Source organism: Fundulus heteroclitus, chromosome 15 (genome assembly GCF_011125445.2).
Source record: "Fundulus heteroclitus isolate FHET01 chromosome 15, MU-UCD_Fhet_4.1, whole genome shotgun sequence".
NCBI lineage: Eukaryota > Metazoa > Chordata > Actinopteri > Cyprinodontiformes > Fundulidae > Fundulus > Fundulus heteroclitus.
The window spans coordinates 12675361-12689435 of NC_046375.1; the positions used below are offsets into that span (position 1 = coordinate 12675361).

General features: G+C 40.3%; 1 protein-coding gene across 1 annotated transcript; it reads right to left on the reverse strand.

The window, feature by feature from the left end:
- Positions 1 to 69: 69 nt before the first annotated feature.
- On the reverse strand, positions 70 to 13446 carry lin9 (lin-9 DREAM MuvB core complex component). Its single transcript, XM_036147419.1, has 15 exons — positions 13334 to 13446; positions 8837 to 8869; positions 8461 to 8552; positions 7504 to 7617; positions 7157 to 7287; positions 6462 to 6587; positions 6186 to 6343; positions 5962 to 6095; positions 5261 to 5389; positions 3865 to 3966; positions 3689 to 3769; positions 3478 to 3603; positions 3204 to 3386; positions 2990 to 3087; positions 70 to 867 (listed from the first exon to the last, which is right to left on the reverse strand). The coding sequence occupies exons 1-15, from the start codon at positions 13362 to 13364 to the stop codon at positions 762 to 764; spliced, it is 1644 nt and encodes a 547-aa protein (XP_036003312.1). The 5' UTR covers positions 13365 to 13446; the 3' UTR covers positions 70 to 761.
- Between the last annotated feature and the right edge of the window lie 629 nt (positions 13447 to 14075).

The window sequence follows — 14075 nt, forward strand, 5'->3', positions numbered from 1 at the left end:
TGAGATCTCTAAGGTTAAGTCAATAATGCAGGCTTCGTTTGTGCGTGAGTGTGTGTGAGTGTGTGTGTGTGTTGGGTGCGGTTTGGGGGGTTGCAGCAGCAGCCAAGCCTGAGGTGAAAATGCTAAGATCTTAGGGAGTAAAAGGCATCGAAACCCAACAACTCTCCTTTATAAAAATACCAAAATCTCTTTTTCAGTGCACACAAAAAAAAAATTACAAAAGCCATTTCTGAACATACAGCAGAAATGTTGACAATAGTCCTAATAATCACATATTGTACAATTATCTACAATCGGTTTTATAAAACATTCTTTAGCTTTCCCTGTGCTTGCCAGTCGTGGAGCGACAGAACAACACTCAACCGGGGGGGGGAAACGTTACGGCGTAGCAAATATTGTGTCACAACCGTACACATCTATGCAAAAAAATAAATAAATACAGACTATAAAAACGGTTAGAATTAATGTTTGGCACGTGGAAACCAATAAATAACACCTAAAGAGTTTGGAGATGTGAACCGTGGCAGGTAAAAGGTAAGGATTAGTGATAGACAGAAGACTGTTTCAGGCTTGTGTCGGTTGGTTTGCACAAACATTTTTATACAATAAAAACGAGCGGGTAAAATAAGCGACATCTTCCCTCCGTTTCGATTCAAAGCCTCGGGAATCCGAGCCGAGCTTCGTCCAAACCTGGGCTCGCACCACGGCGTGGACGGTGACCGTGCACCCGTGTGCGGCAGGGAGGATGCTGGGACGCGCGCTCAGACTGCATTGGTGTTGTTGGCAGCGAACGCGTGCAGGTTGCCCAGCTGACTGAGACCACTCTGGATGTGCGCCACGTGGATTTCGACGTTATTCTGAAAGCAACTGAGAAAAGCAGAGAAAAAAATAAGTCAAGAAACAAAAAACAAAAAAAAAAAAACAAGCAATGCCTCCTGAGATTTTTCACACCAGTCGAATCAACACGGTGAAAGTGGACGCATATGTTTTACAGAGATCTGAAAAGTGCGGCGTGCGTCATTACCAACCGACTTTCATCATCTGCACTTTTTTGTTTGGCCTATTCTTTGCAACGCATGCCAATCTGGGCTCGACTGGATGTAGCACATTAGAGGAAATACATTCCCACGTCCTGCTAGATTTTCCCAATTTAACGTGGTAAATAAAAATTCTGCAAACACTTATATTTTCTCTTTTCTTTGCCTGCCTTCATGTGTTCGGTGGCACGGGGGGTCAAACGTGTGGTGGAGCATCCCTAGCATTGATAGTGAGGGGAAACAACGAGGCAGTGCTTGGACAGCCTAATGCGGCTATGGTTTGTGGGCCGCTTCCTAAATATTGCACTAGTTATTACGTGAAAATACAGCCTAATTTTTTCCCTTTAAATAAATAAAAACAGTTTTTTTGAAGAAATATTTAAGAAAATATTTCCTTAATATTTTTACTTCCCAACAATAGACTAAACATATAATATTTTACTGAAAAACAAATAAAGTAGACCGATTTTGTGCGAAGGTCATCTGTAATTCCTTATGGATCAAAAACAAAAATGAGACTTATGAGACTTTTGTCTTATTTAAGAAGGAAGGTATACAGTTTCCCATTTCTATTGGGTCATTATGTCGGTCTAAAGAGAAAATTCAGTCTACGCTACGTTCCAAAACAGGATATGGGTCACCATCTTTAAAAGCACTTACAATTCTACCAACAACAAAAAAAAAAACAACAACAGTGTGCTCGTAGTCTCCAGGCTCTGCAGCACAAACCTTTAACAGGGTTTCTTCCAGACTTGCCAGCATTTAGCTTCATCTACTGTATTTTTTGGGCTTTAGGTGCATCTAAAATCCTTAAATTTTCTCAAAAATTGATGGTGTGCCTTATATACGATTACAGTACTTGTGCTTACTGACCGATTTTATGTGATACAATGTACTCAAAAATCTGGTTAGCAATAAAACCTCTCCACTCAATGGACATTTGGAGCATTAGTGACTGTGTCACTACCTGATAGGACCTCTGAGCAGTCTACGAGACTGCCTGACTGTAATGTTGAAACTAGAATTGCATTCATGTAAAGGCCCCCACATATACTAGGGCGTACTTCACTCAGTGGAGGTACGTGCAGAGCAAAATTTTTACGACCACGTACGCTTCTCGGCGGCAATAAGTCTTTACATTGAACAGTTTTATGTGAGACACAGAGCTTGACACACTGAGCTGCTCCAAGCAGGCGGTCTCAAGGACACACAGCTTCACAGTCCCTCTCTGTTCTCACTGACAGGTGGGAGCCTGCTGGAAAAGAAACGACTCTAGGTGCTCAGCTAGCTATTCAAGCATTTTACCATCCATTACGCCGTTTCGTCCCACTGGCAGAAAGTGTGGGAATCGTAGGAATTTGCCACAAGAAATGTAGGAAATAGTACGCTCGACTATGAAGGGCAAAACGCCCGCGGCGAGTCACAGTACGCCCGAGTATGTGGAAGCCTTTAGGCAGCCCGTGCCCGGAGTACGCCCTACTACAATAAACCTAGTAAGTTAATTCAATTTAAAAGTTATGTTTATTTTGGCCTCATGTTAAAAACAGGACAGTGGAGTCCAACTACTCTGTCCTCCAGACAGGGATGGATAGAGAGCTGTCTACGTGAAGGAGTGGAGTGATATTACACACTTGGGAGGAATATTTAGTGTTCCTTATGGTCCAATAAATGGCATATCCTGATCAACTCGGACCAGCTTCTGTTTTCCAGCTGAAGCACAAAATCCCCACAGCACGTTACGGCCAACATTTAACTACGTGGGTTACATTTTTAGGGTTTGTAATCGAGATGTGACAAAAGAGTTAAAAAAAAAAAAAAAAAAAAAAAAAGTGGTGCAAGTATCTTTAGAGGCATTGTGCACAGATCCCAAACAGGAAAGGATTTTGTTCAGGAGAGTCCCAGTTACTCTCTCTGTTCACCTGAAGCATGCTGACGGAAAACAGCTGCTTTACCTGAGGTTGGATGGATCAATCGACGCTTTGATGTCGTTCAGGGAGTCCGTTAGAGACTTAAACTCGAACGAATTCAGATCTCCTCCGTCTGCAAGACACTGAAAGGAACCAGGAGACGAGATAAGGAAGTGCCACACACTTAGCATAGCTAGCCTAATTCTGTCATGTGTTGCTGTGAGCAGCACAACAGCAGCAGCGGCTCTCCATCCTGCACCTTTATCTGTAGGAGCAACGCGGTGAGGCGGGAGATGAGCTGTGTGAGGCTGGTGTTGGTCACGCTCGGCTGGCCGTCCCTCTGCGTGTTGCTCAGCTGCACCATCTGCTGGGCCTCTTCTTCGCACCGCCGCCTCAGGTCTGTGGGATGGTCGGCCGGAACCATGCCCTGGTCAGGAGAGAGCTGAACGCACAGACAACCCGATGTAACGCAAAGTCTCCTCGGCTCCACTTCTACTTCCTCACGCGTGAAACGGAGAGCGGGGTGGACTTACTTCGCAACAGAACTGCTGAACTTCGTGCAGCACCTTGTTCAGATCTTTGTTGAGCTGCTCCAGCTCCAGCACAGTGGTGGCGTATCGCTTCTGGAAGTCCAGGTCAATCGGCATCGAGTACGACTTCTGAACGCAGGGAGCCCACGAGCAACGAGGTTAAGAAGAATCTGCTGAGAATTTGCCATTAGCAAGAGAAATGAAATCACTTTACCAGTTTCTCTGCCTCTGTGTTCATCTCTTTTAAGTGCTTTATGTGCTCTTTCTTGATCATGAGGATTTTCGACAGCCTCGTCTGAAAAGAAACAAACAAACAGATGCATCAGAAAACACGGAATGCATTAGAAGTGAGTTTTAAAAGATGCGATCTTTTTGACAGGAGAGACTTACAACTTGGACCAGGAATTTCACAGGAAATCCTCCCAGCGTTTCTCCCTCGGTACTGGGCAGCTTGGTCCTCCATGGGGAAGCGTTCATAAGAGGATCACTGTCCTGTTATTTCAAAGCCATAAAAAACCTTGATTGAAAGATACGTTTAAGAGCATAAAACCTGAAGCAGTTGTCAGGACAGTGTTCCTACAGCATAAGGCGAGTGAAATTCAAGACTTTTTAAGACCTTTTTAATGCCACTTGAAATAAAAAGTTAAGACCAACTTGACGATAAACAAGATAAACCTGGTTGCGACAACTTCACCCAAATGTTTATTTTAACATAAACCATTACTTTCTGGCCCAGTAGACATGTTTAAAATTTTGAAAAACATTCCATATAGGAAGCAAGCTAAAGAAACACACAAATTACAGATACATTTTTAACAACTATTGAACTGAATTCACAAACTTTGTTTTGTTCCCTACTAAGATAAACTATAAATCAGTTTTAAAAACCACAACATAACCAGTGCCAACTCTTTTTCACAGCTATGGTCCGGCCGCAACAGTTTTTATTGGTTCCGCTATCGGGACAGAACCTATAATGGTTACATTGTGCCGTTCTGTAAATTAAAAAATATATAATTGTGTCAATTATTTTACCGTTTGGTAAGGATTACAAAAATGAAATATTATTTATGACCTGGTAACAATTTTAAGACCTAAGAAAGACTAATTTAAGATATTTTAATGCCAATTAAGGCCTTAGTTTTATAATACAGAATTCAATGCCTTTTAAGACTTTTTAAGGATCCGCGGGAACCCTGCAGGAACTGTTTAAAGACAGAACGTTGCATTTAAATGAGTGTTTGTTTTTGCTGCAGCGTTTACTCTGGGGTCCCCACAATCTGAACTATCCTGGGTTTTAACCATTAATAACTTTGATGTCTCAAACCTATCACCTGAACAAAAGCAAAGAAAAACATTAACAGAAGCTTTAACTCCAATTTAGTAATCTTTGGGAATATGAAAGGTAACAGATGCCATTCATCACATCCTATTAAACTTGGGTCATATTGCAAAGAAATGTGTTAAATGGACGCAAACAGATGCAGCAGTAATTACAAATGTAGCTGATTTAACGAAATATCAGCTCAGAATAAACGTGCGCGCTTCACTTTTCACACTTTTATCCGTGAAAAACTGAAAAGGCTACATTTTCTTTCCACCTCACATTACATTGATGTCTATTAAATTCCCAATAAAACACTTTGAAGCTTGTTGCTGTAAGATTATAAAACGTTAAAAAGGTTCTGGAGGCCCGGCCCAGTGAAACAATGAGGACGAACAGAAAGCGTTGGTTGGGAGCAGAACCGGAAACGTGACCGAAAAGCTGCCGTGGATGTAGGTTTACCATTTGAACAGGAGTGGTAACGGACGGGTAGGGCCCTCGAGGAGGAGTCATGAGGTTCTGGACGTAGCGAGTGGACCGGTGCTTCTGTGCGAAGGCAGAGATGGGCATCGTCTCGTTGGGCTCATTGCTCTGAAAAACAAACACCACTGAGTTAAAAAACAAACAAAAAAAACAACTGGATCCACAGAACAGTGGACTGCCGTGTTGTAAGGCTGGGCAATTTAGCTGGATTTTAAAAATATTCAGATAAAAAAAAAAAAAAAGGTGGTATAAGATAAGACTACATTGTTTATATCGAGATGGTCTACGTTGCCTTATAATTATAACGCTGTTTAGTTATAGTTTTATATATTCCAGCTGGTTATTCTTCAGCTTTTTCTCATATTTACTAACAGCTGTTAAAAAATCTAATATAAAATGAGATTATATCGTCTATTGAGATGGTCCATTTTGCGTTAGAATTGCACTTTTATGTATTCCAGTGGGTTTCTCATATTTAACTACAGCCGTTTGTTAAGAAATGGGCTTGTGAGACATTTGATATGAAGCTTTAATTCAGAGACGCCCGTTTATAATTACTTTATGAAAAGAAAATCATATCGAGATAAATATCGTATATATGCATCCGGCCTAAAAATATGGTGATGTTATTTTTGGCCCTACCGCGTCGTCATTTCATCACAGGAAGCTAAACGCTTTACCAGGACTTCGTAATCAGGCACGGTGTGAGTTCCCAGGCCACTGCGGTCGAAGGTGACGCGATAAGTCGCAGCGCTGGTGTCGACGGCGTCGATCTGCCCCGTGAAGAGCCCGTCGTGGACGCCTCGAAGACGAGCTGTTAAACAATAAACACATCGCTAGGTTACGGTCGCATTACCGCGGCAGGATCCCGCAGACCGCAGAGTGTTTATTGCAGCGATCTTACCCGTGACCTTCGTTCCTATGATGAGCGGTAACGGGATTTCATCAGGGAGGTCTTTGCAAGTCGACACGTCTGACAACTTTCTCTGCTGCAGAAGCCGCATCTTCTGGCGCTTTTGTCTCAGGGCCGTTCGCTCTTCAGCAAAGAAGGCCGACGAACACCTAGCAATGACACGTCACTTGTTTTTTGGCCTCTAGATTTCAGAGCTAGTCGTTAAAAAAACAAAAAAACAAATGAAAAAGAGTTGATCCCTCCTTAAATGTAGAGATAAAAGCGCACCGTCTTGGTTTGCCCATCAGCCTCCTGATGGTTCCCCACTCAACTCGAGTCAGTTTTCTTGTTTTCAGGTTGGGAAATGTTTCCTTCAGGCACAAGCAAAATTCATTGTCACCTTCAAAGAGAGGTCTGGAGAAAAAAAGAGAGGAAAATAGCAGATAATTTAACGACAGAAATGAACAAACTATTATTCATAATTTGTATAATTTTCGACTACAGATATTTATGCTTCGCCTGAGGCTCATTTGCCAGATTAAAAGTACCTTCCAAAAATAATCTTTAGGCGAGAAGTAAACAGTTATTATTAAGCCCACATTCCTGCATTAAAAAATGTTTTTTTTTTTTATTGGTCTGGTTTAATCTTCTAATCTTAAATGTTGTGTTTTATTAGCTGTACGTCAGAAATCTTCATAACCAACAGAAATAAATACTTGAAATCATCAGTCTGTGCGTAATAACCTATATGCTTTTAACTTGGTGAACTGAGTTACTGAAACAAATGAAGTTTAAAATGTCCTAATTTATTAAATATAATTGTTTATAATGGTTTGTTTTAAAACAGTTACAATTTTCTGTATGAACTGTGCCTAACAACAAAGCAGAATTCGCATCTCTTAGGAATAAGTCATTTTTTTCTTTTTTTAACGTGCACCAGATTTAAAAGTATTCATTGCTAGTGATGGAAGGTGAGATGTTACCTGTCGATGTTGGAATAAAACCATTCATAAATGCACCATTTGTGAGCTTTGGGTAGCTTTAGAAGGTTTCTCAATCTCAGCCCAATTTTTTGCGACGCCTTCTTATCTGGTGTTATGATGTTAGAAAACTTCTGCAAGACAACAAGAGAATTAATAGCCACAGTAAACACACAAACACATTAAAGGAACATTCGGCTTTATGGACTCGTCGATGCGTTTTTTCCCCCCCAGCAGAACTGAAAACGCCAAATCTCAATAAGCTATTAAAACAACCGCTGTGGCGGAAGATGATAAATAGATGTGAGAAAGTAGGTAGGAAGTCAGACTTTAGGGCGGTCGCTGTTCACCTGTGGTGTAGTGCTGACCCTCTGGCTCCTCCGAGGAGACCTGGAAGAGATCCGCTGCTGGGGCGACTCATCTTCATCCCGAAACAAACGGCTTCTCTTTGAACTCCGTGTGGGCTGAGGAAACAAGACGTTGGGTTTCAGTGAGAATGAAATATTCTCTGTGACTGTTCTCATGCCTGTAGTGGAAAGACGTCATATCATTATGAGCTGGTTGGCAAATGAAGAGCTTCCTCACAGCCGGCGGGATCATTAACAAGCTAGTCAGAAGCATCGATTCTCCAATAAGTCCATTGGGAACATTCATAAACAACTATGGGACCTTAAAGCCACAGGAACACAGTCCTCATTGCTGCTGCAGAGCGGGCAAAAGGTTTACTCCATTCTTGGCCGAGCTAGAGCCCTCTGGCAAGTCGTAGCTGACCTGGAGGACTGATGCAGCCGGTCGCCTCAGCCAGCTGGACAAAACCACAGCCGCCATAACAACGACCCGCTGTGAGATCGCACACGTTGCAACTTATCCCACTGATACTTTTATTTTTTGTTTAAAATGGCTAGTTGGCTACAACAGGAGGTGCATGTCCGACTAGCTGTTTGGTTTCCAAAACAGCTCATGATGATGAAATGACATTTTTTTCTTTTGCTTTTAGGAATCGATGAAATTAAAACGTTTATAATAATCTTCCATTGTCAAAAAAATAAAGTGCAATACCTTTTTAAAGAGATATTAAAGCTCTGAGCTGCTTTTCAATTATAATAACATCAGGTTTTTCTGATAAATAGAGTCCAACGTTTGCAACAGGGCCAATGAAATGTCTAACATCTCTACATAGAAGTTAATTAAAAAATGTTTCCGATGCTATGAAGTTTGATGTTTGTGTCAAATAACAGAGCTCTCAGGCGCTGCTCGCCATCTAGATATTCCAAAGATGCTCCTCTACTAAAGCGGCAGGACCTTACCGTGTCCATTGTGACGGAGGAATGTCGCCCCCTGGTGTTGTGAGCTCTGGTGAAGCTGTTCTTTTCATTTAATGTGTTGGACAAACTGCCCTCTGTAAGAGAGCCAGTAGATCTGTTCAACATAACATCACTACCAAACACAGATCACAGGTTAAAAAGAAGATTTTGTCTTCTTCTTCGTCGTCAGGCATCAACATAAAAATCCTACTTATCAGCATTATTTGCAAACAATCTTACAGCACAGGTCACAAACTTATTTTTATTTTATTTTTTTTACAGGCAATAAATAACTTTAATTGTAAGAAAGACCAAATATTCAACATGCAACCCAAAGCCTGAAGAAAGCTGCCAGCAGCCGGAGGAACTGAGCACAAACCTTTTAGACTGACGAGCGCCTCAGCTGAGGAACCTGAGGTAGAGAAGAGAGTCGCACTGCGTCAGACAAAACTAAACATCAGATGAAATGAATCACAATTGTTATTTACTGTTATTTACTGAATTCTTCCAACTGTGGCAGCCTGACGTTAGTTTTATGCAATTCACCCAAGATCATCGTCTTTTTAAGCGCTATGAGAGACAACTTTTGTGTTTTTTTTTGCTGTTTCACTCTACTTTTAAATTGCTCCTCGAGGACAAATAAGGTAAGGTTTTATTGAATTGAAAGACATCCAAAAGACTAAACTAGAAACTTTTGCTCCCTTTTCAGATCAGAATATACTTTAATAACCCCAGAGGGAAATTACTGAAAATTTTGCAAATCTTGCTGTTTTTGTTAAGGCTCTTCAACACACAGGGAATGCATACGGTGGACTGAAAACGTTATATTTACCCGAGGAACAGAAATTAACATTAACAATGATGAAGGCAGGCTGTAAAAACTCAATAAAACAGACTTAAACATGGGGCCTACCAGGCCGTATGTGGCCCTATTATTAATTAGGCTCATTTTTCAAAACAAGAAGACTAGACAATAGGGCTGTACAATTAATGGCCTTTGCAATATAATCGCAAAAAAACAAAAAACACACAATTCCCAAATCTCAGAGACAGGTCATTTTTGGTCAAAACATTTAAGATTAATACACGTCCTTTCCATCTCCAGCTCTCTGGGTGGCGGTAATATGCTTAAAGGAGGTTAGCCACTAGGGCTGGACGATAATTCAATAACAATATATATCGATTGATAGACGTATATCAATGATAGAAAAAAAAAAGGGTAAATAAAAAGCTCAATAGAATATTCTAGAATCCTTTTGCATTCTAGCCATGTTGGTTAATACTACAATCATTACATCCTCCCAACCAATCACAACGCAGACCCAGGAGCGCTCTGTCACCAAACTCCGCCCCCTTCAAAGGGTTCAGAGAGCATGCGTTCTTTTCTTTTTTAAAAACTTTCAGTTTTGGTAAAAAGTTGGTTGAATAAAGGATTGATTTTGAATTCAGTGTTTGTGTATTCTAATAGGCCAGGGGTGTCAAACTCATTTTGGTTGAGGGGCCGCATACAGCTTAATCTGATCTCAAGAGGGCCACACGAGTTAACTCATTGCAAGATTAAATAGAACTAATAAATGTGGACTTGTTGTTGATTTTTATATTAAATTAATTTCACTTTTACACAATATATTATGAATAACCTCAGCGTTTTTAAGAAAAGTATGTGCTATTTCAACAATACTTTTACTCAGTTAAACATTTACTTAAGTGCGTTATGCATAAGAACTGATCACAGTGATTGTACAATGTTGAAAAACATTTATTCACATTTTTTGGAACTTAAAAACACTGTCCTACATGACAAAATACATCAAACAGATAAAAATTAAGAAATGATTTAAATTTTTCCACACCTGAAGCTTAATCTGCTAATTAAAACACAGCGTGGACAATATAGGAACTGCATATTTTCAATTAAACGAAGTACATGTTTTTTTCAATAATTGTTTTATCATTCCCTTCCTTTTACCTACTCTTTCTTTCACCTTTTGGTTTTTTTTTCTTCTTGTTCTTCCTTTCCTCTCCTACTTTCCTATTGTAGTGTCCATATCATTTGAGATATTCCCCACATGAATCATAATAAAACTATTCACATTCATAAATCAAGCGGAGCACTATGGCAAAAGCAGTACTGCTCCACTTGTGAAAATCAAATCTGATGAGCTCTTTTTGACATTAAGACAACAATTCTTATTGCCACAATGCCAGACAGGACACTGGGGGAAAAAAAAAAAAAAATATATTTTTTTTTTTTTATAATGATAATGCATTTAGCCACAGGGCCGGACTAAATTGTTCGGCGGGCCGGATCCGGCCCGCGGGCCGTATGTTTGACACCCCTGTAATAGGCCATTAAGCAACAGCATAAAATCGCCCGCCAGGGCAGCACTTAAAATACGTTTTAAATTTGTTGACAATTATCGATCAACATGATTTCTATTTTATCTACATGCTTTTTTTTCTATATCGTCCAGCCCTATCAACCACCACACAGAAGAGATGAGAGTTGAAGCTAGCAGGGTGATCATTGCAAGCGAGTCACATTATTTTACTGATGTGAAGCATTTCATTATTTAATATATTATTATTATCTGCAGTCTTATCTCCCGAGGAAGTATTCTCCCAAGTGTACCCAATTTTTGTAAACATAACTACTTCAGCTTGTGTTTTTTACCGATTACAGATCAGTGACATAATTTCAGTTTATCAGATGGATCCAAGTTTATTATTGCTTAGTTACCAGAAAAGTTCAGGATTTTTATTATTTAATTACTAGTAAAAGTGTTTATTACATATCCTTGTATATTGTCTGAACGTTGCTCTTTATGATGAACAGGGATTGATGTTTAACTCAACAAGCTATTCGCGTGAATAAAAATACTCCGCTCAACTAAAACCGTTTCATTTTTGTTTTACATAGATCTCATCTACAAGCATGTATATCTATGGGGCATTTTGGTTTCTTATAATTAACGCACAGGAAACTCAAAATAAAATTGCAATTTCGGTTGGAAGAAAAATAAAATAAAACAAAACAAAAATCGCAATTTAGATTTTTGCCAAACATTGTACAACCCTAGTTGACAACTAGTCATGTAAACTTGATTATGATGATTTTATGCTTGTACTGAATCACATATGCGTTCTTAAACACTTCTGCAAATAGGTTATGTAAATCTACATGTTGCTAGTTGTGAAAGTGTTTTTGCTTTGCATTTTTTTAATCCAAAAAAGGCAGTGTGTTTAGTTTATTTTAATTATTTTATTATGGTAATAATAATGCTTATTCTCTTTCTTTTGAACCAGATGCTATCTTTTAAAACTGCATGGAGATAATTATCAGAATTATTCAGTAAATATATATATTTTTTAACACAAATTCTGATTTCCCCATTGACTAAACTGGCAATCCATTTCTGTGCCTAGTGATGATACGTGTATTGAATTAGCACCATATACATAAACTGACCTCTATTACCATGAGAGGGGTTTTAAAATGTAAACTCTCTAATCATGTTTGCTTTGTTTTGAAATAAAAGAGTGAAATTGTGATCAGCTGCAGAGCTGTGTGACATCGTCTGCTCTGTCTCACTTAGGTGGCGCCTAAGGCTGCTTAAAGCAGATATGCAACTGTAACAAAGAAGTGAAACTATTCAACAATTTAACACAAAGAGAGTGTTTTCTTCTCCGGTATTAGATTGGACTCGGCTTTTTATTCTGGAAGGATTTTGCCCAAAAAAAAGTACACTTTGTGACACGGTGAACACTGTATTTTCAAGTTGGCAATCAAAGTCAGCTAGACTCACTGAGACTGATCAATAACTTTAGGCTGTTTAGGAGAAGTCAGTTTCCCTATTTTTTTATTTTTACTACAAATATTGAATTGTATAATAGCTCCATTTTCAAAAAGGACAAAGAAGACATAGCTCTTAAAAGATTAACCGGAATAAACTAAATCCCCTGTCAACAACGCAAAGCCATGACAACAACAACAACAGCCTTCAAAACAACCATTGCACAATTTAACTACAAACGTCGCGTGTTCCGACCCATATGGCGTAAATGTTGTTAGCTACCGTTCTCCAGACGGAATTTAATCTTTGGGTATGTCCTTAAAAATCCACCCCCGAGTCATCAGATCAAGGTCCCCTTAGTACAACTGACCCGAGGCGGACCCTTTAACACCGACAGCATCCACCAGGCTCGACTGGAAATAGCTGACCAAGACTCCGAGGCCTTCACCCCCCCCCAAGTTTGAGCTGTCAAGTTTGGACCGCGACGCTCAAAAAACGTGCAATAAACCAACAAAACGTTCAGACGTCCCCCAAGTGATAGTTATGTTTTAATTTACACTACCGACGACGGTCTCAGCAGTTAGCGGACAAAACACATAGGGGGGAAACGTGACGCTGAACCGGGTAAAAAATTGCCGCAGCTAACGAGCCGCCGGGACAAACTAAGCCGCTGTCAGACAGAGAACTAAAGAAACTATAGCCGAGCGAAACAAACGAACCCCCGGTGGCCGGAGCCGTGCTTGTAGCCCCTTTTGTCGCTGCCAATTGCGTCTTGAAGTTAGCCTCGGTTAGCTCCCGGCTAAGCTAATGGCATTTGTTTACCCCGGTTGCAGGGAAGTAACTTGTTCCAACTCCAACGTTAGCCTCGGCTAGCCCGCCGTGCTAACAAACGGTAGCCGACTGGAACAAACCGGCGGATCTGGCTTTAAAAACGGACTTCGCGGAGGCAAACCACGACGTCGCCGCCTGTCCCGCATGAGAGTCACGTCTCCCCCCTTTCTGAGTCGATGCTCATCTCGGCGCCGGAGCGCGCCGCGGCTGGCCGACGCCGCAAAAACTGTGAAATTTGTGTTGTTACTCACTCTCGTCTAACAGCTGGTCCATCTCCGCCATCTTGAATTAGCCGCGCCGCTTTTTCAAAGACGTTGTCAGAATGCATTCTGGGTGGGGAATCCGCGTGGAGGGCGATTCGAGGCACAAACGTTGTTAAACTCAATGGCTGCGAAAGTTGTTTTTTTTTTTTTTTGTTTCATTGAGTCGCGCCGGATAGAAACTTTAAGTTACACATATATCCACGATATGGATTGTGATTTTTGACCGGAAACAGTTGGGGGAGGAAAAAAAACAACAACACGTCAGGAATGAAATCAGAACCACAGCCAGATTAGACGCACAGATCAACCAGTCTTTGTTAGAGCTTTAACACTTTCTGGGACCTACGAGGGTTATATTACATTTAATTATACGGTCTTTTCTATCACTGATAACAAAGTAGTCAAATAACACACATTCAGACAAGTCTAATTTTATTTAACAAATTTCGTGACAGAACATGAAATTTTAGGTGTCAGCAATTTAAATTAACTGCCTGACGAAACAGGATGAGGTGGTGCAGGTAATTCAGTGAGTTTGCAACATGACGGATTGTTCTGGTGATCTTTTTCAATGTTACATGACACCCTTGGAGATTTTTCTACGTTTCTAACGTGCAAACCTCAATGCGTGTCATTGTGATACACCAAATGGTGCACAAATGTTTATTTGGGTGAAAAATGATACATGGTTTTCCCATTTTTCTTAATAAAAAAAAAATCAGAAATCGTG